At 40.9% G+C, this 25,914-nt stretch overlaps 3 protein-coding genes across 11 annotated transcripts in view; 2 read left to right on the top strand and 1 right to left on the bottom strand.

Moving 5' to 3' along the window:
- Window positions 1-8,965, bottom strand: part of slc20a2 (solute carrier family 20 member 2) — a 46,353-nt gene extending 37,388 nt beyond the window's left edge. For 5 of the 6 annotated variants that reach the window (XR_004609937.1, XR_004609938.1, XR_004609939.1 and 2 more), the window contains exon 1: window positions 8,847-8,965. The gene's annotated coding sequence lies outside the window, so the exon portion shown is untranslated. Of the gene's footprint in view, window positions 1-1,292; window positions 1,360-8,846 lie in introns of those variants that run through there. The other variant, XM_034540614.1, reaches the window with a different exon arrangement.
- On the top strand, window positions 8,318-18,995 carry mthfd2l (methylenetetrahydrofolate dehydrogenase (NADP+ dependent) 2 like). Of its 4 annotated transcripts, none has more exons than XM_034540619.1 (8): window positions 8,318-8,506; window positions 9,336-9,520; window positions 9,750-9,872; window positions 10,985-11,137; window positions 12,655-12,762; window positions 16,330-16,422; window positions 18,006-18,131; window positions 18,545-18,995. In XM_034540619.1, exons 1-8 carry the CDS (start codon window positions 8,364-8,366, stop codon window positions 18,658-18,660), a joined length of 1,047 nt encoding a protein of 348 aa, XP_034396510.1. In that variant the 5' UTR covers window positions 8,318-8,363; the 3' UTR covers window positions 18,661-18,995. The 4 variants fall into 4 exon arrangements, with proteins under 4 accessions (XP_034396510.1, XP_034396513.1, XP_034396511.1 ...); XM_034540622.1 differs by lacking the exon at window positions 8,318-8,506 and adding an exon at window positions 8,645-8,740 and having other exon boundaries at window positions 18,545-18,985; XM_034540620.1 differs by lacking the exon at window positions 8,318-8,506 and adding an exon at window positions 8,665-8,894 and having other exon boundaries at window positions 18,545-18,985.
- A 1,244-nt stretch (window positions 18,996-20,239) lies between these two features.
- Window positions 20,240-22,297, top strand: epgn (epithelial mitogen homolog (mouse)). Its single transcript, XM_034541706.1, has 5 exons — window positions 20,240-20,485; window positions 20,741-20,872; window positions 21,349-21,469; window positions 21,641-21,793; window positions 21,906-22,297. Exons 1-5 carry the CDS (start codon window positions 20,452-20,454, stop codon window positions 21,958-21,960), a joined length of 495 nt encoding a protein of 164 aa, XP_034397597.1. The 5' UTR covers window positions 20,240-20,451; the 3' UTR covers window positions 21,961-22,297.
- Window positions 22,298-25,914: the final 3,617 nt, after the last annotated feature.

Below are 25,914 nucleotides of genomic sequence, written 5' to 3'. Positions count from 1 at the left end.
AACAATTACATAAGCATTTAGCTAAATATCTGACTTTATTATTCAAAATATCTGAAATTGTCCACAATATATTACAATCGTTTTCTTTAACAGCAGGAATAATTATAATGTTGAAGGACATAGGCCCGTTCTCGTATAATTTATTTATTTTAATTGTTTAAATAAAAAGCCTTTAGAAGGAGAAGAAAGACGACCAAATGCATTTTTTTGCCCCCAACCATAAACAAAAATACACACAGCACGATAGTAACAGTGTGCCTTCGGATATAGCTTTCAGTTAAGGTTATATACAGGATGGCTGTTCCCTCCCTGAAGTCTGCTTTCATTTATTGTTATTTATTCTTTTAATTTATGGTCGAGTCATTTTTGGTTTGTTAAAAAACTCTATCTTGACCTCGACATTATTCTTTGCGCCTCGGTGCTAAAACGCAGTTTGCATGTGAACATTATGATCACTGGGTCGATGATAATGTTTAATCCGTCAAGACTATGGCCAGCTAGTATTGCTGTGTCCACGTGCGTAAGGCATACATGTGTTACGTAACCTGCCCAACCAGTCAACAACGGTAGGAGGAGGGAGAGAGAGAGAGAGAGAAAGAAAGAAAGAAAGAAAGAGAGAGAGAGAGAGAGAGAGAGAGAGAGAGAGAGAGAGATCAAATGGAGAGGGTCGTCGTTTGGAGGTTAATTAAACCAGACTGTAGTGTGGTATTTAAACGTAGCAAATCTAGAATACACATGTATCTGTTTATTTTACTGCTTTGTCTATTTGTGTCTGTAGATTTATCCTAAATTCACAAATGTGCCATTAGCTAATGCCTCATTTGAATATTTTAATAGAATATTTCAGAAATAAATTGTAATACAAGAAATATTTTAGAATTTTACTAATCAACTGTGGATGTTTTTTTTACCCTATTTATTTGTATTTAATTTGACAAAATATATCTTTCAAAACTGTGCCAGAAATCTCCACTTCAGCAGCACCTATAATAATAAACGTTCCAGTTTTCATTCCTCTCTATAACCTGAAGGTTTTCACAGGTTTTCACAGAGGGGGTTGTTCATACATCATTCGTAGCTGGTTTTATACAACATTCTATTCCAAAATACATAGACAAATTGCTCCTTTTTTTATGGCCGTTGACAGTATTTTCAGATATATGGATGGATATCCAACATTCCCTCAGTAAAAAACCGTTGACTCTAATATGGAACAAAATAATACAAGCATTTTGAAACTGCCGTTATATACATATGCAAAATATACCCCAAAAAAACAGATATAAACTTACCTAATCACCTATAGTGATTAAGTGGAGACCAGTGGTCTCCACTTAAAGTATATAGAATAATTAACCAACACACGAGTGACCTTGAACGTCTGTAACTTTCACCTTGAAGGAAACAGCTTCAAATTTCAAAGGATAATTCCCTCACCACGTCATGATTACTGGTGCGATCTGAGAAACTATTTCCCTTTTGACTTGTATAAAATGCGTGTTGAGACAGGGCTCTGCAGTCTTAAGCCGGCATTTGGGTGGAACAACTGACTCTCACTGACTCTCTATCCAGACTTCCACCCACGCCTAGCTGGGTCTGCCTTATTATTATTCCACGTCGGACGTCACAGCCATGAAGCTTTCTCAACCTCCACGAGGCCCCAGCCGCAAGGTTTCACAAGACAACACCAAGAGGCATTTAGCCCTGTCACCCACTGATCATGCATTAGTTTATATTTTCAAATGTTATTATTGGGTTTTTCATCATTATTATTAAGGTCCTACATCTCACCCACTCTAATCTCCCTGATGGATCGGCCAGCCCTCACAAGAGGGAAAAAAAATAACTATAAGAAAAATGTCTGAGAGGCATGATAATCTTGACATTGACAAAAGAAAGGGACTCTACAATGATTGTATAATATTGTGGTTGTCAGTTACAGGCTTTAAGATATAGTTTTCTATTCATTTGCATAGCGGTGCAGGAATTGCTTCTATACTTTATCCTTTCAATTTATTAATCAAGCCCAGAGTGTATTTAAACTTTTCCCACTTTATAGATGACCTATCACCAGTGGTGGAAGAAGTATTCAGATCTGTTACTGAAGTAAAAGTAGCAACACTATAACATAGAAGTACTCAGTGGCAAGTAAAAGTCCAGTATTTAAACTTCTACTTTAGTAAAAGTACAAAAGGTATCAGCACCAAAATATATATACCGTATTTTCGGCACTATAAGGCACACTTAAAAGCCTTTAATTTTCTCAAAAAACGACAGTGCGCCTTATAATCCGGAGCGCCTTTTTATGAATTAATTCTGGTTGTGCTTACTGACCTCGAAGCGATTTTGTGTGGTACACGGCGCTCTGTCAAAATGTTTTAGTACGACTTTGGTAAACTACAAAGCCGCACCGCTTGCAGCATTATGGTGTGTTCACACCAAACGGCTTTATAACGCGTCAGTTTATTCGCCAGTCAAGTTGTGTTCATTTGTGTCTTTCGCAACCAGTTGCGAAAAGGGTGTGTGGCTTATCTCCGTGGCTTGTCTCGGTAAAAACAATTATAAATTCCACCATCCACCACGGTCGAAATAACCACTAGTTCTGCTTTATACTTGTTGTGGACATCCCATGAACGTCGGAACATCTAACGCCCTGGTGTTTGGGTTCATAACATCACCCGTAGGCTCACACAGCTCGGGGAGTTTCACCGACTCCGTCTCGATAGCTTCCGCTTCCAGCGCTACCAGAGCAGCAGCAGCCCAACGGGCATCTCAACGCTGATTGGCTGGCGAGTTGCGCAACTTTTGCAACTCGCATTGGAAGTTTAAATATTTCAACTCTGGCGAAATTTCGCAACGCACGAAACGCGTGTATCGCAACGCCCGGCGAATTTCAACGAAACGCGTCTGTGCGTTGACTTTACATGGGATCCAGACGTGCGAAAGATTCGCAACGCGTTTGGTGTGAACACCCCTTTACGGCTACCGTAGTCAGGAGCGTCGCGGAGTAATACATACTGTGCTTCGCCATAATATTACAGTGTGTGTGTATAAGGACCCCAAAATGGCACCTGTCAAGAGACACGCTTACGACGCGGACTTCAAACTCAAGGCTATCAGTCACGCAGTAGAACATGGGAATAGAGCCGCTGCGAGAGAATTCAAAATTAATTAATCAATGGTACGGAAGTGGAGGAAGCAAGAAGATGACCTGCGCCAAGTAAAGAAGACCACACAGAGTTACGCTAACGTTTGATTTAGCGGTATCAGACTTTTTTTTGCGTGTTACAACTGAACAAGGTTGGGAGTTAATGTGAATACGCTCATTAACGTTTGAACAATGTTGAGAGTTATTGTGAACACGTTTAATAAAGTTTGACTGACTGACTGTTTTGTTTTGTTTCGCTTGATGCGCTTTATAGTCGGGTGCGCTTTATTTATGAAAAAATATCGAAAATAGACCATTCATTGACAGTGCGCCTTATAATCCAGTGCGCCCTATAGTGCGGAAAATACGGTATCCAATATTTTCGTATGGTTTTAACGTATACAGACCACAAAAGCCCACACGGGGCGGCCTGTCCCACAAACATTAGTCTTTCACTCAGGAGACAGCTGTTCCCTTCCCATGCGAAAAGAGAAGTCACCGTTGATGCATTTGTAACATAAATTGCATGCTTCAGTTACACTTTTGTAGTTATTTTCACCCAAACAATTACCTATTCCTAAACCTAACCAAGTACCTCACGGTCTTTTCCTAAACCTTACAGAGTAGCGAAAATTGACAGGATTTGTTGGACGAGGGGAATTTTGTAAGAAATCATACGATGAGGAAGTGACCTGAGGGGGAACTGGAGGGTGGGTGCTAATTCAATTCAATTCAATTCAGTTTATTTTGTATAGCCCAATATCACAAATTACAAATTTGCCTCAGAGGGCTTTACAATCTGTACACATACAACATCCCTGTCCCAGGACCTCACATCGGATCAGGAACAACTCCCCAAAAATAACCTTTCACAGGGAAAAAAGGGAAGAAACCTTCAGGAGAGCAACAGAGGAGGATCCCTCTCCCCGGATGGACAGATGCAATAGATATGTACAGAATGAACAGCATTTACAAAGTTACATAAACAAATTACATGAATATGACAATGTATGAATGGAACTCCAATCCATGAAACAGAAGGAGGTAGAGAGGAGGGGGGGCGGGACGCATCAGCAGGGCCAACGCGGGAGGCCGGCTCATCAGGCATCGGACACCGCCAGCTCCAACGGACCCTATGAGACGTGAAGTCACAACGACTCCGGGGAGGAAGCAGAGTTAATAAGGTGCAATGGAGAGATGTAAATTCATCCATAAGGAGAGAGAGAAGAGGAGATAGGTGCTCAGTGTATCCTAAAACATCCCCCAGCAGCCTATAAGCCTATAACAGCATATCAAGGGGCTCGACAAGGGCAAACCTGATTCAGCCTTAACTATAAGCACTATCAAACAGGAAAGTCTTAAGTCTATTCTTAAATGAGGTGACTGTGTCTGCCTCCTGGACTGAAAGTGGAAGCTGGTTCCATAAAAGAGGAGCTTGATAACTGAAGGCTCTTGCTCCCATCCTACTTTTTAGGACTCTAGGAACCACAAGTAGCCCCGCATTTAGTGAGCGCAGCTCTCTAGTGGGGCAATATGGTACTACAAGCTCCTTAAGATAGGATGGTGCATCACCAATCAAGGCTTTGTAGGTGAGGAGAAGAATTTTAAATGTGATTCTTGATTTTACAGGGAGCCAGTGCAGAGCAGCTAATACAGGAGTAATGTGATCTCTTTTCTTAGTTTTTGTGAGTACACGAGCTGCAGCATTCTGGATCAACTGGAGGGACTTAAGAGACTTATTAGAGCAGCCTGATAGTAAGGAGTTGCAGTAATCTAGTCTGGAAGTAACAAACGCGTGAACCAGCTTTTCTGCATATTTTTGGGACAAGATGTGCCTGATTTTTGAAATGTCACGTAGATGAAAAAATGCAGTCCTTGAGATTTGCTTCACGTGGGAGTTAAAGGACAAGTCCCGGTCAAAGATAACGCCGAGATTATTTACAGTGGTGTTGGATGCCAGGGCGATGCCATCTACAGAAACCACATCACCAGATAATTGATCTCTGAGGTGTTCAGGGCCCAGTAAAATAACTTCAGTTTTGTCTGAGTTTAACATCAGGAAGTTGCAGGTCATCCATGTTTTTATGTCTTTAAGACATTCTTGAATTTTAGCGAGCTGGTTGGTCTCCTCTGGTTTGATCGATAGATATAATTGAGTATCGTCTGCATAGCAATGAAAGTTTATGCAGTGTTTCCTGATAATATTGCCCAAAGGAAGCATATATAAATGTAAATAAAATTGGTCCAAGCACAGAACCTTGTGGAACTCTGTGATTAACGTTGGTGGTCATTGAGGCTTCATCGTTTACAAATACAAATTGAGATCGATCTGATAAATAGGATTTAAATCAACTTTGTGCGGTACCTGAAATGCCAATCGACTGATCCAGTCTCTGTAATAGGATGTCATGATCAGTGGTGTCGAACGCAGCACTAAGGTCTAACAAAACAAGTACAGAGATGAGTCCTTTATCTGATGCAATTAGGAGGTCATTTGTAATTTTCACCAGTGCTGTCTCTGTGCTGTGGTGTTTTCTAAATCCTGACTGAAACTCCTCAAATAAACTATTCTGATGTAGAAAGTCGCACAACTGATTTGCGACTACTTTCTCAAGGATCTTAGAGAGGAAGGGAAGGTTAGAGATCGGTCTGTAGTTAGCCAATACCTCTGGATTAAGAGTGGGCTTTTTCAGGAGAGGTTTAATTACAGCTACTTTGAAGGAATGTGGTACATGGCCTGTTAGCAAAGACACATTAACAATATCCAACAGAGAGGTGCCAATTAAAGGCAACACGTCTTTAAGTAGCTTCATTGGGATGGGGTCTAAGAGATAGGTAGACGGTTTAGAAGTAGAAACCGTTGAGGACAATTGGTCTAGGTTAATGGGAGAAAAGCCATCCAAAGATATACACCAGGGCATACAGCCGTTTCCAAGGCCACTCCTCTTGATGACAGATCGGCAGTAGTTAAGGGCAAGAGAGCATCAATCTTGCCTCTAATAGTTAAAATCTTTTCATTGAAGAAGTTCATGAAGTCATTACTACTGAGGTCTATTGGAATACACGGCTCCACAGAGCTGCGACTCTCTGTCAGCCTGGCTACAGTGCTAAAGAGAACCCTGGGGTTGTTCTTATTTTTCTCTATTACTGATGAGTAATAGGCTGCTCTGGCATTACGGAGAGCCTTTTTATATGTTTTAAGGCTGTCTCGCCAAACTAAGCGTGATTCTTCCAGATTGGTGGAACGCCATATGCTTTCAAGCTTTCGTGAAGTTTGCTTTAGGTCGCGGGTCTGAGGGTTATACCAGGGAGCAAACCTCCTTTGCTATTAGGTTTAACTTAATAATATATTTTAATTCATTAGTTGATTTATAATTTGTATTAATAATCTAAATCTCTATAGTACCTATAGCTGTAGCGTAACACAGAGATAATCAGGTAAAGCATTGTACAAGTAGCTCAAAATTGCAACTTTTTTGCTTCTCGCTCAGACTCTTGTAGATGTAACTTGTTTTCTCTCCCATCAGCAGCACTCGTTAACCGAACCCTGAAGGTCACAGTCACACAACAAATATCAGTTTCATCCCGTTTACAGGAAATTCATCCTCTTTGTTTCTTGATTTCCTGGAGTCTTCTCACGGTTTAATTTAAAGCTACATTTAATGTGCAGTCTGTGCTATTGTAATAAACAATTGAATCAGGTAAATTTAAAATATTGTTTTGCAGCAGGTCGCACACAATAAAAAACTATGTTCTCACTGACAGTCTAATGTACTTTTCTTTTGTTACGCAATGAGCCTATGGATTGGCAAACAGTATGTAAAAGCCATTAATTAGGTAAACGGCAGCTTAGCTTTTGTCCCACGGGATAATGAGTACATTCTGTATTGGTCTCGTGTTCGAGCAAGCCTGGTTGGGCGCGGTGTTTACCACATGTTCCAAGTGCACTCCCACCACTCAAACAAAAGCTTTACTCTGAACTTGTCATGTTGATCAAATCAACAACTTGCTTTCACGTCATTATTAAGAGCGATGGTGACTTTTACAGGTGTTTTTTGTTTTGTTCCAAGCTTCATACGTGAATCTGTATTTTAGATTTTATCAGTTGTATGTGTGATGCATTTAAGTTCACTTTACTGCTTCTTTTAATTATTAAAATTGTTTCAGAAATGATCCTGGCTATGCTGGAATCTAATTACATAATCCGTAGCGCCGCAAGCTAGAGGGTCTTTACTCAAAAGGTGGATTTTTCTTTTGCACCTAAGCTACAAAACCTCATGTCTTCGGCCCACCTTCTTTACGCTGAAATATGGATAGGCATTCCAGTCAAGGTCATGTGCTTTGTGCACCCAACAACAACAACAAGCACCTGTCTCTCTTACATTTATTGCATATGAATGTACTCTGCAAGAGACATGCTTGTGTCAGTGACATGTCTATGTTGTTTACCCTGCCCCTATGTTCTTCATCTGTCCAATACATCAGCAAGATTTGGGCCATAATAATGCCCACTTTGTTTCCCCTCTCTTACCACAATTGACACCCAGTAAGATATTTCACTTGCATGTGATTTGCGCATTGTATTCGCACGATGTCCCTTCTCCCCTCATGAAAATGTAATTTCAAATGGACCTTACACAATCTAGAGAATAAATGTGCCGCATATTTGCTGCCATCTTGTGGTACAACAGGATGTAGCCGTGACACTGACTGCTTTTCATGTTTGGTCAGCGCTTCATTTACTGTAATATTTCATACGACCAAACTTGTATTTGCTGTTAAATCTGCGGCTGCGAAAATAGAAACCAAAGTGAGAAATAATTCAGTCTGCGTGTCACCTAAAATACACTGTAATTAATATCATATATAAGAACGGAAACCAAATTCTAAAATGCAAGCCAAATGATGTTATCATAGCAAACTGTATCGTTTAAGTTGGTCAAACTACTCCTTTAACCTTTCCCCCCCAACACTTGTTAAATGTAGTATTTGTTTGCTGCTGACAGCAGTGTCCTCTGCTCCTGTGAGCATAATAATAATCAGCGTTCCTCTCCCTCGTGAGCGACAGTATGTTCAGTATGCTCAGTATGTCGAGTTCCGCCTATCATTCATCAGTTGTGCAGGGTACACACTGCCCTTACCCCTCCCTCTCTCTCTCTCCCGCGAACGCACGAGCTACACACGCTCCAGGATACGCACACGCGCGCGCGCAAACATGGCGGCCTCTGTTTCACCGCTACGCTCCTCCTTCAGGATTTGTAGCCCGTTAACGTTCCCTCATCACTGCTGCCGGGCAGAGCCGAGGACGCGCAGAAAATGCGAGAGTCAAAGAAGACATCTTCACCAGTCGGCGACGAGGTAAACGGCAGCCCGTTAAAACCTACATTTTTTTTCCACCACCACCACCACCCTCGCCCCCCACCTCCCTTTCCCTGGTTAATGTACGGCGTTACTTTGCGGAGGGATGAGCTACGCTAAAAGCACCGGCGAAGGCGTGTGTGCCGTCACGTGAGCTACGGGGTGGTGATTGACAGCGTGCTTCACCGTTCACGGTGAAGAGGGCAGGTTTAACGGGCGTAGCGTTACCTTCAGGTGAAGAGGGAGTGCAATTACATATCTCATTCAACCGACGGTGCTGTCAACAAACGTGTAGGTGTTACAAAACTCGCCGCAGTTTCTCCGGTTGTAGTTAGCTTACCGTTTTCAGGAGACCCGTTCGTAACATGTTGGCTGCTGCTGGAGGACGGTTAGCTTCAGTTAAGCTCTTAATGTGAATACTAACAGTTTATTCCACGCGGAAGATAACCACACAGTGACGTTAACTCATCACTAACTTTACGTTACTGAGAGTCATTTTACGTTACAGCTCCAAGGCCAATGGTTGCAGTAGCTGCTGCTGCTGCTACTACTACTATTACGACTTCTCCTTCCCTCTTCTTCTCCTCCTTACTTATTCTCCTTCCCTCTACTTCTCCTTTAAAAATGTCTCAAATAGCATTGGTGCCATTTTCTTCATATAAATAAGAAAATACCCGTAATACTTAATTATTAATACATTTATTAAATGTTGCCGATTTAATTTTTGTCACTCGACTAACTGATTAATATTGTTTTCAGCTTCTGTTGATTTTCTGTCTGCAACCTGTGACCTCCTTAACCTTCATGTCTCTGCAATGGACCCCTCCAGGCACGCCGCCGTGGTGATTTCGGGGACGGAGTTGGCTCGGCAGCTCCACCGAGAAATCCAGCGTGACGTGGAAGAGCTGGTAGCTCAGGGCAACATGAGACCCCACTTGGGAGTGGTCCTGGTGGGGGACGACCCGGCCAGTCGCACCTACGTCAAGAACAAGACCCGGGTCGCCAGCATCCTGGGTCAGACACAAGCGTTGCGTGCATCCCTGAACACCTGTATGCCATAATGAGCGTCACGCAGACCAACAAACATAGCCTTGCTCTGCTCACATATCAATGATTGCATGAATATGTGGGCACACATGGATAAACACATTTTTCATAAGCCAAACCAACGTGCAAACTAACACGCACAAGGCTACATTTTTTTTAACGTGGAGTGATTGTGATATGCGTGCGTGCTCTCCAGGTATTTCCAGTGACACGGTGGTGCGGCCGAGATCGGTGTCCCAGGAGGAGTTGTTGGAGCTGATTGACAAGATGAACCGTGACTGGAGGGTCAGCGGGCTATTGGTGCAGCTGCCACTTCCCGGTAAACACCGGGTTTCCCTAGACATCAAACAAACAAGCCGGTCGGTGCGGTGTGCTTTGCAGTGATAGCGTCTCTGCAGTTCTCTTTCCGAATGGAAAATACATTCTCATTATTGCCTTTTAACAGTTGCTGGCAGGAAAAACAATGGTGTTACTCATACCATTAATGAGGGCTCCAGTGAGAGGGGCATGTGAGCCTGAAATTTAATCAGCTAAATGGAATTTAGCCATGATTAGTTCCATTAATTACACCTGTGCGTTTCATACTTTGACAAGTCAAAATGTCCTCGGAGGGGGGAAAAAAAGGACCTAGCCGCATTCCAAATCGCACACTTTTTATTATTATTTTGTAACTTTTAGTACACACTGCGAAATGCCCTTGCTAAGTAAGGATTGTTGCATGCGTTATGCAATCAATTGGGACACACCTTGAACTTTGACCCTATATTTGATGCGCAAAGGATTGTGGGTCAGAATAGCCAGAAAAGCACGCTGGCTTGCAAGCTGCATAATGCGACGGTCAGTAGTGGTACATGGTGGTGGTTTTGACTTGCCATGCATTGGGATGTACTAAATCTTTTTCTGACATACTATCTAGCATGATAGTATGGGTAGTGGAACACACAGCTGTTTTCAACCACTGGGCCATTGGTTGGCCTCATAGCGCCATCTAGTGGGCTGCTGCGCTACTGCCAAATGGTTAGATTACATTTTTGAAATATATAGTTTGTTGTAATATACCAAGCAAATTAAAAAAAATTCTAAATATGCTCATGGATCCACATAAATAAAAACAAACAAACATAGTATTTCAACCAAAGCATTGTGTATATTACCCATTTTTTATATCACCGCACCAATCATCAGGTAGAGACAAAAGTGTTTTAGCCAGTTAGCTAGCTATATGAGCCTGACTACATCAAACTTGGATTCATAATGGCAGGCGAAGCAAAGTCGAACAGAATATTTACATTGGTCATCACAGCTGACAGTGGCAGAACACACATTTACTTCCTTAAGTCGCATGTATTGGATGTACTGGTCGACCATTTACCATTATGTTACCGTCGTGTCACATGTGACATCGTTGTAACATCAATATCTCCCCTTCAGAGCACATCAACGAGCGAGCTGTGTGCAACGCCATCGCTCCAGAGAAGGACGTGGACGGCTTCCACATCGTGAACATTGGTAAGCTGTGTCTGGACCAGAGATCCATGGTGCCTGCCACACCTGCAGCAGTCTGGGAGATCATCAAAAGAGCAGGTAGACCGCCATAGGAACCTCCTCAGCTCCATCACTCTAGACCAGTTTTTGCTCTGCACTTGTGTTGTTCTTTTTTAAAAATTTAAACTTTGCTGCAAACAAATAGTACTGTAGGGGGATTTGCAGATCTATTCAGTGCTATATTAATGTTGAATTTAGTTCAACTTCTGTCGCCATCATTACTTATTCATTAATTTATTTACTGTTTTTTAAATTAATTTTGACACATTGACAGTAAATGACTCAAATGTTGTGGTATTTGTCTGTTTCATAATTTATTCATCAAACCATAGTACACTTGAAAATAAATTGATTTGGAGTCAACTCTGGAGGCAAAGGCTCCTGCCTTTTTGTGTCCGGCCCACAAGATGGCACCTAACAATAATTTATTCCCAAGTAAGGGTGTAAAGCTAAATCCTTGAAATAAAAATAAGATATCTATAATTAGTATGAGCAGTGTTTGAGAGGTCATGTAATAATAATTTAAAAAAAGCTACACATAATGAAATAATAATATGAGAAAAGAATTGTCTGCCATGTGTTGCTTTACTCTTCAGAACATGCACAAGCGGACCGAGACCTTTCAAAAACATTGGAGGCTTTTTTGGAAGAGTTTATGAGGATTATGATGGTATTAACAATAAGTGCCCTCTACTTTATGAAAGATCGAGAGTCCCTGAGGCCCTGAGCACTTTCCTTTTGCACTTCACACACCAAATGTTGAAAACTTTGGGATGCTCTCTGCTTTCCCCTTTATGTTGGGGATGAGAGGGGAGAGGTATCTCTCTCTCTCTTTCTTTCTCTCTCTCTCTGCACTACATGGGACACACTACCTTTTGTTTTTGGTCGGGGGGGGGGGGGGGGGGTAAAGGGAATACAGGTGTTGACTGTCAAGTTGAGATAGGTATTGATGGGTAAAATTAGTCTTTCATCCATTTATTACACTGCATCAGTCAGTTATTTATGTTTGTCATGAAATACTCCAGTGGAAGAATATCGTCCCAGCATTCCCCCAAAGAAGACCGCCAATTTAAAATTCAGATATTCTAGTCACCTTAAGGTGCTCTTAAAGATGAGAAAGCTCTTGGAAAAAAATGTTCTTCAAGCAAAAGTAGAGGCCTTTTTTTTTTGGGTGAGTTGGTGAATAAAGTTGGCCAAACATACAGAACTGAACTACAAATCCATACTGATAAAGTTCCATCGTTCCAGTTTTTGTAGCTGCATGTTTGTCGGCTGTGTGCTTGTTGACATATCAAATACAAACTGAAATATGGGTCTAATATGTGCATATACTCGTCCTCCCACCATCAATCACTGTCATATAGATGCGGTGCCAGGCTGCAGCACATGCCTGTTTGCTCTCTCTCACACTTATGTTGTTGCTAAAGCTCAGCCTTTTGAGTTTGGCAAATATATTTTTTTGCTCCTTGCACACACAGAGTTCTCCTTTATTTCATAAGTGCATGATTTATTCTGAATCCCCCCCCCCCTTTCCCCCGAAAAATCTGTCTGTACAGGCATTGAAACGGTGGGGAAGAATGTGCTGGTCGCCGGTCGCTCCAAAAATGTCGGAATGCCCATCGCAATGCTGCTGCACTCCGATCGCAAGCACGAACGCCCCGGGGGTAAGTGTGTGTGTGTGTGTGTGTGTGCATGTGCATGTGTGTCTGCGTGTGTGCGCATGTGTATGTGCAGGTGAGTCAGAATTGAATTATGATTTGAGTGCTGCTCTTTGTATGTAAATGATTATTGCACCAGCTTGGCTTTCCTTGAAAGACCTTGTACGTGACCGAAGGCTTCAATAACTCACCTTTCTTTAATTAAACCATAAACGCTGATGCACTTCCTGCCGGACGAGTTCCAAGAAGGCGGGGTGAACAGGGACCAGGAAGGAAGAGCGAACAGGGCGAGACTTTTGTGCAGGCAGATCAACTGTCTTATAAGGGCGTAGGAAGAAGGGGAGAGGATTTGGAGCGGCGTGCTGTTTGGATGGAGCAACGAGATATGTTTGACTCGTCAACGTGGAGCAGTTCAAGGGGTCGGATCAACACAATAAGTTCAAAATGTGCAATATTGGGTGTTATAGGTGTTGTTTTCAGCTGTTGGAAACGATTGTCGGGTGTTGTTATAACTGGAAAAAACTGCTCAGTAAAGCTTCGGAGCAAATGTTTGACATTATGGGAAACAACCCAATATTCTCTTTTTTTTTTTTAAAACCCTCAATATTCTCATATATTCTCCCAACCTACAGCTGCAGTCCACGCCATCCATCACTTGAAGCAGTGGTTCCCAACACGGGATCCATAGGGTGTGCCCTATGAACTCCAATCATAATAACGCACTTTTTGGATAATTTATACAAAAGTCTATATGTAAAACCATTTAGAAAGATATCAATGTATTCGTCCTCAGTCTTAAATGGTAGTCCACATTCTGTTTAAACCTGGTATTTGTGCACAGAGTCAAGTAGAGATCACTATTATATGTGTATTTTAGATTCGAGGCGGTGGCTGCATAGGATTGCTTCCAACTCGTAAATTCTAAAAGTCAAATCTGTCAAGACGCCAACACTTTATTCATGTTGACAAAGCTGACAAGTTCTAGTCATTAAAGAAAGATGTTTGAATAAAAACGGACTAACTCTTTTAATACGCTGAATTACTTTGCCTCATGGGTCACCTTGCTAGTGAAGGTGTTGGATCTAAACTTCGTCCATGGCGGTCTCAAACCTACCCTCCAATACAAATGTGATTTAACTGGCATTCTCTCTACTGACCACCTGGAGGTGAATCCTCCGGTTGTAAGAAGTAAGAAGACTTTTATACCATCAGACGATGGTATAAAAGTCTATGAGAAAATGACTCTACTACTCTCTCTCGATTTATTCCTTCAGTAAATATTGTAAACATGAGTTTATGGTCTTAATCTGTAGTTTCAAGTCTTCTTCAATACAGCATGATGTTCATTTAGTACATTATGGTCAGTTTAGAGTCAAATAGACCGTAAAGCAGGGTATGCTTTAGGACAGGGCTTATTGTGATTGACAGGTTGCTACCGCTACCAGAAACATACGCCGTCTCTACTCCGCATTCCAAATATGGTAACTTCCGTTCACTGGTTGCAAAATAGCAAGATGCGGACGGGCAAAATGCCAGACTTGATACTTCAAAAGCGCCGTCCACAAACCAACGGGTGACGACACGACGACTACATCCACTCCTTTTCAGATTCAGTCTGTTTAAACGTTGCTCTGATAATCCTACTGTTCTGTATGTATTTCCTTTCTCGGGACGTGGCACTACCCCTGCATTACATTGTCAACAGTAGAGGGGCACAGAGAACAGGATGGAGCACCAACATGGACACAGTATGACCGTATGTCATGCATGATGAGGCCTGACATGGGATGGGACGCCTTGTTTTTTTTATTTTACTTCATTTTCAGTTCGGGGTCAGTTCTCTTCCTAATCAGCCACACGCGCGCACACACACACACACAGACACACACACACACGTACGTACACACGTGTCTCATAAGGAATGCGTCCTCAGGCTCCCCGGAGGTTCGATGCGCTGCAACTTGCCTCTCCTTCCCTCTCCTTCCCTCTTACATCTCTTATCTTTCTCAAAGCCCCTGCCCCCACCCCCCTATGCATGATCCTCTCATCCCCGCCCCACATTTCAGGTCACAGTTGAGTTGCAACTATGCTGGGTGTCCACGCACATTTTCAGATTGAGATCAAGATCACTGTCGTCGGGTCGCTCTGCCTCATTGCGTAATCACTGGCCGCACCGGAGGGCTTCTGCGGGTGTGATGGATGTATCTGTAAACACTCTTTCTCTTGTCTGAGGTGTTTGCCCTTTTACTGAGAAATCCTCCCCTGAAACTCAATACAATGGAGGTGAATGATGTTCTGAAATTACACACCCTGAAAAGAAGCAGTTTGCTTCTACTTTTCCAAGCTTTTGTGGAGTCATGTTTTTCTTTTGATTATACTGTGGCACACTTTGATAAATTATAGTTTCCTACTGAGCTGAGTATAACAAATAACAATTAAAGGAATTGTGTTCTGTCCTTTGCACCAATATATATATATATATATATGTATGTATATGTGTGTGTGTGTGTGTGTATATATATATATATATATATATACATATGTATGTATGTATATATACACTACCGTTCAAAAGTTTGGGGTCACTTAGAAATGTCCTTATTTTTCAAAGAAAAGCACTGTTTTCTTCAATGAAGATAACATTAAATTAATCACAAATACACTCTATAGAGTCAGAATAGTAATTTATCACATTAACAATAGTCATTTACCACATTAACAATGTATACATTGTTAATGTGGTAAATGACTTCTTTGTGGAAACGTCTGGTTTTTAATTAAATATCTACATAGGTGTATAGAGGCCCATTTCCTATCACTCCAGTGTTCTAATGGTACATTGTGTTTTTAGAAGACTAATGGATGATTAGAAAACCCTTGAAAACCATTGTGCAATTATGTTAGCACAGCTGAAAACAGTTATGCTAGTGAGAGAAGCTATAAAACTGCTGCAAATGGAGCATTCTTTGATGAAAGCAAAGTTTGAAGAACAAAATTAATATTTCAAATAAAAATCATTATTGCTAACCTTGTCAATGTCTTGACTATATTTTCTATTCATTGCAACTCATTTAATAAATAAAAGTCTGAGTTTTCATGGAAAACACGAAATTGTCTGGGTGACCCCAAACTTCTGAACGGTAGTGTATATATACATATATATACACACACATATATATGTATATATATATATATGTGTATGTATATAGATATGTGTATGTATATATATATATGTGTGTATATATACACACACACATATATATATATGTATATGTGTGTATGTATATGTGTGTATATATGTGTATATATATGTATATATGTATATATATATATATATATATATATATATATATGTGTGTTTATATATATATGTATGTATATGAATAAAGGACTTTTCTTTTTCACCCGGTACATTTAAAACATGTATGAATGACAGTAAAATAAATAGCAGCTATCCGGCCTTTATTTTGTAAACTGCCACTGATGAGGTTTAGAAAATATAGATAAACTTCAGGTAAATTTTAAGCACCAGATGTGAAATGTAACGGTGGCAGAAATCCTTGTGTCTTTCAGGTGATGCCACGGTGACCATCGCCCACAGATGCACTCCGAAGGAGCAGCTGAAGGAGCTGACCAGCCTGGCTGACATCATCATTGCAGCTGCAGGTAATCGCACCATTCAGACACGTGCCAGCCTAATAATTCCCAGTTTACGGACTAATTACCAAAAGTGACACGTGACGCAGAGAAAAAGGTTCTGAATTTGATTTAATAACACAAAGTCATGTATACGACTTCTCCGTTAGCCTCTAGCGCCGCAGTTAACGTTTCTTTTTCAGTGTCGGTCGATCTGCTGTTCAGTTCTCAATGACTCTCAATTCCCTTTGTGTCAAAATGTGCGTTATAAGCTGTGTTTTAAATGTGGCACTTTGAAGCCATACTTGGATGGAGTCAATGTAAACACAACAATAAAGACATGAGGTGACATTTAGCTCAGCCATAACTGTACCCTTCCTCTTTGTTTTCACTTTCAAATAAGTGGATTAGCTAATAAGTGTGAGAGCATGTTTCCCTTTTAAAGCTTTGTACTCATCCACGCCCTCCTTCCATTCACATTTTGCATTACAAATTAAATTTTAAATGTTCCTTCCAGGAAAGGGATTTTTGTATTTATTTGTGTTCCTCTTCTTTTTAAGGTATTACTAGCCTCAGACTCACACTCCTTAAACCAGCGTTGTTTCATTGTGTTGGAAGTGCCATAGAGAAAATCCCGCGGCCTGGTAACGCAACCACGAAGACACGTTGTTAAAGTGCTCACCAGCCTCTACTTGAAGGGATCTTGGCAAAAATGGCAATAATCCAGAAAAGTTTTCCTGTGTTTGCTCATCCCAAACTGTGGATTACTTGAGTATCTGTCGAAGGCCTCTCTACGTCACCGCGGACGCCTTCCTTTGTGTGTAAATAGGACGCTTCCTGATGACTAAAAGCAGCTCTCTGGGAAGGGCTCCAACTGTCTTGAAATAAGGAAGTGACCGCGCTGTGTGATTAAGTAAACGCCAACTGTCACAAACGGGTTCCCCGTCACATGGGAATAAGCAATGTGTCTGTTTTTTTTTTATGTTGTTCTGTTTGGGTATTTTTATTTGTTGTCCTTCTGAATTCTGGGGCTTAATTGTTATTTGACTCAGACTCAATCTCGTTGTTGTGGAGCTGTAATTGCAGTGTGGGTGCTTCAAATGGACAGCTCTCTGGTAGCCAGCTTCAAAGCAGAGGGTTTTTAAAAATATAAACACAACGGTTTAATTATTCCCTTCTTCGTTTTTGCTGGCTTTTAAGGAAACCTGTGATTAAAAGCCAGATACTCGCCGTTGTCACTGTTTGGTAAACTGATTAATAGTAGCTTTGGGAACATAGACTGAATACAACACAATAAGGGCCCGAGGGGGGGGGGGGGGGGGGGGGGGGGCAAAAGGTTTTTAATATCTTAATTATTTCAAATTCTTTTTAGCTGACGAGGTGCATATTAAATTAATTTGTGTTTTGGGGTAGTTGCACAGAGAGAGGGAGGAATGAAAGGTTAATAGGGGCCCAGTGGATGTTTTTACCGTGGGGTCTCCAGGCACATAAACTCAACCATGATGCTTCTATCCCTCCTCTGATGCTCTCCCTAAGGGTTCTTCCTTTTTATACATCTTCTTCTTCTTTTTTTCTGAAACAAATGATTATCTTGTAACTGTTCCTGTGACTAGGGGTTCCCGGGCTGATCACAGCAGACATGGTGAAAGAGGGCGCGGCGGTCATCGACGTGGGCATAAATCGCATCCAGGTCCCGAACACGGGGAAACTGCGGCTCATCGGCGACGTGGACTTTGAGGGTAAGTAATCCAAAACGTTCATCCGAACGTCTTCAGATGGGGAACACACACACACCTCACGGTTGTACGCCTCCACCAATCAGGCAAGATCCAGTTTACATAATTTTATCCTCTTAGACTCTAGTGTAAAATAGTCAAAACCATGTTTTGTGAGGTCACGGTGACCTTTGCACCACATTTCTATAATTTCAACCTCGAGTGCTAGAATTTCCCTTAAGGTCTACCTGAGATATTAATCTCACGAGAACAGTACGGACAAACTTTTCACTGATTGTTTGTTTTTTGTTGCCAGTAAAAATATCTCAATGATTACTGTATATAATGTTGTTCCAAAATTAAAATGTAAATCTAAGCTCTGGATTAGATTTTAAAAAAGGAAGTCATTTAATGTCCGTTTGTTTGACTTGTTGCAGGGGTGAAGGAGAAGGCAGGTTTCATCACACCTGTTCCCGGAGGCGTGGGTCCGATGACCGTCGCCATGCTGATGAAGAACACTGTGACCGCTGCCAGAAACGCACTGATGCATTAAACACACACAGATACAGTCAAACAGTGTATCCATACGTACACACACACACACACATCAATTAATTTAGTTTTGCACACATTTTAGCAAACACACATTTTTATTTGAACATCCACAAGCTCTAAACTTCATAACTGCTGGGAAACTTACTTGATATGTACTTTGTTTATACTTTGAATGTTATTATTTATTTATTTATGTTATTAATTTCAGAGTTCACTTTTTATGAATTTAGATCAATATTTTTTCTACTGAAGTTGTTTTGGTTCATTGTTGAACATTCCAGATACCCTGGAAAAGGACTAATAAATGAAAAATAACGCTGTGGCCGTACCACAATCTGTCTTTTCCCCTCTGATTTACAGATGCCTTTATTTGTTGGTGTATTTTGCCTTTTATGTGACAGTCAACACTGCAGATGGAAGAGGAAGGTGTTGGAGAACTGCCTATTTGGTCATCCTCCATATTAAGTGATTTATCAGCCAGAATAATGTTATGCATCACAGTTATTCATTGAAAAAAGCCAGATGTAAAAATCAAGAATTGGGTTCATATTTAACTGACCTGCTGTAATTCATCACATGTATCGCTTGAAAAGTGAAAATTTGGAATTCAATACAAATATCAACAGGAGTAGAATGGAGATTGAACTCGACTAGTACAAAAGAAGATATTTGTTATGACCCGCCGGCTGGCTAACCAGCTCGGTAACTGGCCCAGCGCCCCCTCTCACTACCAGCCCGGTGGCTACCAGCCCGCTGTTTGTCTCCTTTTCTCTAATCGGTGTAGCATTAAAGCATGGCTTAAATAGCAAACTAGCTAACTAGCCAGCTGCCCGCTAGTTGGTGTACGGTTTCAGCCGACACAGCAGAAACCTCAGAGCTTGGTGAGAAACTACTACGCTACAACAATTGCAACGGCGCACAAAAAAATGGCAGCCGCTCGGACAATCCCGCTACTTTGGTTTGAACGGGTGTGTGAAGAGTTCTACTCTTATTCTGTTTCTGTGGGGAGTTCATTGTATGACTTTGGAGTTTGGACAGCTGTTGATCTGTGTTGAGGGTGATAAATGGACCATTAAAGGTAGCTAGAAAATCACAATGCAAGCGTCAAGGCAAACCAAAGGTTATCATTATTAATGGTGTGTGACCGATCTATAAAACCTAAGCAAATTACTGTTTCGCCATTAATAAAGTTACTAATAAGAGCTCATAAACCCTTTTAGAAAATTTACCTCAGAAAGTGGTGCTTAGATTTTAATAATATAAGAGATGGCTAACCAACAAATGGAGGCTGATTCCAAACTTTGGCTTCCATTAAGAATGCTTCTTTACAGCCTGATTGTCTCTATCTTTCTAATTAATACAGCCTCTCTTCATCAAAAAAAATAGAGGCTGCCAAATGAAATATCTTTCCTTAATCACCCCTTTCTGAAGAATTTGAGGCTTTCACAATACCTGTAATCATCAATGTAGCAACCTCAGAACTGCCGAGGTGGCATTTTAGTGAAACTATTGGTCTGTCAAGAGATTACGTGGGTTAAAAAAACTTCCAAACAAAAAACACAAGAAAGGAGCTTCCGGGCAATCGCGCATACCTGGACCACCATCATCCATCCGGTTTAGGCTTTGCCTCTGCATGCATGGGAGAAAAAAAGAAGGAAACAAATCTTTGCTTCATTGACTGACACTTTTAGTGGTTGTGAGCTCGGTATATAAAATCAGCAGACGCTTGTTGGCGATCACAGAGGGAGTTGGCCTGAGAACGTGAGACATCACACCGGCAGACGACAGCATGTTTACTCAAAGACAGGCGCATGCGGATAAAGGTACGTTTCTAGTTTATTCTCCGGTGTCACAATTGAAATGATTTATGTATTTGTTTAAATTAGCTGAAATGGCCTTGCTTATAGAAAAACCAATAGCATGTAGTGCTTTGGTGATCTAGCACTTTCTATGAAGATAGAAAAGGATGTTATACCAAATCGCAGGCAATTTTTTTTATTTAGATTTTGGGGTTTGAGGGTTGAAAGAATCGCAGCATTTGTATAATAAAGAACCTTATTTCCCTCCATGTGTTCCAGCCCTCCTCTCAGCAATGGCAGCGCTGCTTCTCCTGACCACAACAGGACAGTCTGCAATGTCGACTAACAGCCTCCCCACCGCAGCAACTCCTGCTTTGTCGGCCCCGTCGCTGACCACACAGCTCGGCAACGGTAAGTGGCAGTTGTGTTTTATCACAGCTGACGATTACAGCGCTCCACAATTCAAAATAGTGACATATTTTCATTTTGAGAAAAAAAAATGAACATTCCCCCCCCCCCCCCCCCCCCCCCCGTAACTCTATATACAATATACGTATAAGTGGCTACAAATAATGGATGGATGGAACAATCTATTAATTAATCCATTAAATGATAGATAATTTGACAGCAATATGGGTCCCTCCTCCTGTCACAAGAGAAAAGAAAATGTAAATATCACTCACTTATTAAAAATATATTCTAATTTGTATTAAATCAATTAATCAATAGTCAAGTGTTTGTATTTCTTATTCATTAAGTATCCATAATATTTGTTAATTTATTAATTTCTTAGTTCGTCAGTCGCTTAGTGTCACAAATGGGCCCCCATACCTTTGTGTTGATACTTGATTATGAAGCTCTCTCTCTCTCTCTCTCTCTCTCTGCAGGCAGTATGGAGGAGCCTCAGGTTCTGCCCTCACACAGATCGTGCAGGAGTGAACACGAACATTTCTGCGACAACGGGGGCGAGTGCATGTACCCCCAGGACAGCGACGAACCCGCTTGCATGTAAGCTCCTTCTCACACACAATGAAGCCTACAGCCTACAGCCCCTCCCCTCCCCGTTCCTCAATATGTTTGACATACACACAAATATGACACGCCCCTCATCCACATGCACGTGTTGGTTCGCGTTCGGCTTTGGAATGTGCTCACATATTTGTCGGTGTAATTTCGCAGCTGCAAGTCCTCCTACAGCGGCCGTCGGTGCCTGTTCCTGAACGACCGCGCTTACACTCTGCCCGAGTTGGAGCAACTCATCGGCATCACCTTCGGGGTGGCCGTGCTCATCATCGTCCTGGCCTTCATCAGTTACTGCCTCGCCTACAGGAGGTGAGTACCTGCGGGCTTTCTCCGTACAGAGCAGCATATAAATATAGTATCAACGTATTGACTTGTCACCCAGAATACGTTCTAATTCGTGTGATTTCTATCCTTCCTGCAGGTGTATAAAATCGGCGCCGTTTAAAAAGTTAGCACTGTCCGAGTCGTCGGTGTGACCACCCCCACCATCTGTTCGTCATCATCTCCATCACCATTTTAAATCATAAAGTACTGTACAATTCACAGCATTTGGAAATTAATGACAAAGCACTTAAGACACAGACCGGACTTTCTTTTTCTTTTTTTGGACTTTTTAATATGCGTTAAAATGACCACCATTCAGTTTGACGTCATTCGAACGAGCAAGGAACGACTCAACTTCTTGCAACAGATAAGAACGACTTCATTGTCCTTTGAAGAATGAGGGAGAACAAATATGACTATTTATTGTATTATAGCAATTAACTTATTGAACATGTTTTTAAAATGTTGTAATAAATCTATAACATTGTATACGTGTCGTTGACATTTGTGTGGGTTAGCGTTGAGCAAACACACACACACACGCACACACACACACACACACACTCACATATCATTATTAAGAAGATGTTGTCTAATTAGGATGCTCAACAAGCATTTCCTTTGTTATGGCACAATTTTGTAATGAGTGTATACATAAATGTCCTTCTGGTGTATCCAGAGACAAACTGTAACCTTCTATTGACCCTAAAAGCCTCCCCAAAAAAGCAAATTAAATGGCAATGTATCACAAAATTGACATATAAAAAAAGCTGCATGCCAAATACCAATTAGTACACCTGTATAAAATGGCATTAAACAGGTGTTCAGAGGATGGAAGATAATGTATTATGATCTGTTAATACAACTTGTTAAAGTTAATAATGAAGAGACTTAGATGAAAATAAGTTTGAACAAATATAAAAAGATACAGGTGGTAACATCCAACAGTTAAAATCAGAGAACAAATAGGTTAATAATGCAAGGAAAAAAATGCCAAAGAGGCATATTATGAATAAATAATGTATAAACATTCACAAGTGTATACCCGTGCCAGTATCCGTTGAAACAGTAAGCCTGTCCAGAAACTCAGGGTCATTTCAAGTCTTTTTATTTGTGTCCAGTGTGTTTATAAGACAATTATAAATATATATTGTTGAACAATAAAGAGTTTTTAATATATATAGATACACTTACCTTATACTAGAATAGGTGCATGTAGCCTGGTTGGATTTATATAAATCATAGGCTTAGGGCATACATTATATCCATCTGAAGAGGTGGAAAGTATCTCTTTGCATGCAATGTTGCCCTCAGGTTATGTTTTAAAGTATTCGTGCTGAGATTTTTTTAATTTATTTGACCCTGAAATAGTTTTTACAAGTTACTTAGGCTAATATATTTTAACAGTTTGTTCAATCTAATGCATTGTAACAAGTTACTACAAACTAACCAACGGTGCTTTAGTATAATAAATATGAACCCTTTAGGCCAGGCCTGGGGTGGGTAATCGGGAGAATCGGGAGAGTTCCCGGTGGGCAGCTTCACTTCTGGGCCGGTCGAGAATTGTATTTGTTGACATTTGTCACGTTAGTTCATCTTCTCTTAAAGTGGGCTACACACGTTCCGCATTCTGACACCGCAGCCTCTGCATGGGTTGTACCATGCGAGGAAGAACTCCCCTTCCAAATACAGTTGGTTCGGTCCGTAGCCCGTCTTTTCCAAAAAGTTTTCTCTAGGCTACCGATAGCTGGGCCGGCCCGACCGCAGCGATACGCGTCAGGGAGGATGGACGGGAGGAAGAGGGCAGGAAGGGCTGAAAATGCCAGGTTGAAAAAAAGAAAGGCATTGGAGGAGGATGCTGCCAAATGTGCCAAGCTTACTGATTTATTTTCAAGAGGACAAACACAAGTGGCAACTGGTAAAGAGAGACACAGGCCTAATGATTAGCAACGTATTCGGCTAATGTTGTAGCCTTGATTAATAGCGTTGTCAACCTATTCCCAAGCAAAATATTAAATTGAATTAAAATATTAGCCTTTTTATATCACCCAAAATACTGTGATCCATAGACTTTGCAAATACTATGCAAATATTGATATATAATATTGATATTGAAGTATGCAGTAATATTCTTTGTAGCTTCGGAGCAGCAGATAAGACTATAAGAAGTATACTGTACTGTGAGTTGAACTGTAAACATTAGTTCAATATGCCTCTTTGTTGAAGAGTGGGATGTTTCAAATGTTTTATTTATTTATTTCTGCTTTTGTTAATTTATCAACCTATAGTATAGTAGGTTGAATAGTGGAATATTTTGTGTTAACTTCTCATCTTAAGTGCATTATTATTGTTGTATTTAACCTTTACATTATTTGTTGGACCATAGTATTAACAAAAAAAAACTACAGGATAGTAAGAGCTGAACTGTTGCTTCATTTATCCAATTTCCACTACCATGGAAAAAGTGGGCTGGTCTTGAGCCTGAAATTCCAGGGCTGAAAAGTGACCCCACTCCGTCCCTGCTTTAGGCTAATATATAATAACACAACTCAGACCAGAGCCATTTTGCTCCAGGATAACCACTGCGTTTATTTTTAGCTGATAATTTTAACATGAACTGATACTAAGTACCAGACTGGGAGCAACTCTATCGCAATGGCGACGGCTAAACCGGTGGCACGCAGCTAACATCGCTAACAGTGCAAACTACGGCTACTGCTAGAGGTAACGCTATGTAATCATATCGTAAAATAAAGTCTCAGTTTGAAGACCTCAAGAACAGCCTGGATTATTTGCAAGATGCAAGACACATTTCTAAGGAAATGAGATCATTTTAAAACGAGGCAATATAGTAAAATATATGTTTAATCCCTAGGTGGATGAATTGAAAGAGCAGTACACACCTTGAGCAAGGCACTTAATCTCCAGTGGCCAGCAGATCAGACTGGTCGTACTGATCAGCATTGTACGAAGTGAAACTGGTAAAACAGTGCTATCTCCCTTTAGTACCATGCTTTACTTAAAGAGGGACGTCTATTAAGAGACTGTAGGATTGCAGGAAATAGCTCCTCTTCAGTTTTTTTGTTTTTGTTCTGGTGCTTTCAGGGTCTTTTTTACTTTGGCGTCTGAAGTGTTTAAAAGTACAGGCGTCACCACACCCAGCTGACATGATGCAGTCCTATTGGTTTCCAGTTTGACTGCGTGCCAGGAGAGGAGTCGCCGGATCTCCTTTTACCTGATCGTTCATGTTTTTCTTCTTTTTGGGACAAATCGAAAGCGCCAGTAATCCAGAGGACTTGCTGCTAACCCTCCGCGCGCCGAGCGAACCTCCTCCCGAGGGAGTGGTTTATGATCTTGGTGATTAATGGAGAGTTGGCAGAGGTGTTTGTCTTTAGCAGAGCTGATGGGAAAGGGTCCAGAGCACAGGTGGTTGGCTTTGTGTTTTTTATCATTTGATTAGTTGATTAAAAAAAAGTGTTTTAAAGGGACATCAAGAAGGTATATTAAATGGTAATAAATAATGACGCTAATAAATAATCTACATCAGGGTCCATCCTGCTGTGTGTGACTACTTTTTCTTCATATTACAATATCTCCAAAGTGTATAATAAGGAATACATTATTATCCCTTCCATCAAACACAGGGACGTAAAGCATTAAAATAACTTAACAATTTAACAGCATTGGTTTGAACTCAAGTGCATTTTGCTTTATGATATTTTACATGAGGTTTTTCCTCAGTAAAGGTTTATATTTTCTCTTCTATCACACAAGGCCTGTTTCTTCACTTCACATGAGTAACAACAGAAATTAGTTTAAGTTTTCGGAGTCGGGCGAAGGACGTACCTGCACTGATGCTCAGAGCCCGAGGGATGGGGAGAGATGCTGGCAATTAAAGCAGAAAGATTTATTGTTTGGAAGCACGCGCATGCGGTCTGATTCAATCTGTAATTTGCTTGTCATGTTCATTCGTATCTGTAAAGAGTCATATTACACTCTAGCTTGTGTAAACTGATGAGCACACCAGTAGACACCATTACCAGTGAAATCCCACTAAGTACAGAGGTAAAAGTACTCCCTCAAATATTATGACAATATTATATTCT

Source organism: Cyclopterus lumpus, chromosome 9, assembly GCF_009769545.1.
Source record: "Cyclopterus lumpus isolate fCycLum1 chromosome 9, fCycLum1.pri, whole genome shotgun sequence".
NCBI lineage: Eukaryota > Metazoa > Chordata > Actinopteri > Perciformes > Cyclopteridae > Cyclopterus > Cyclopterus lumpus.
Note: the sequence above shows the minus strand (reverse complement) of the source record. Positions and strands in the feature narration are given on the sequence as shown.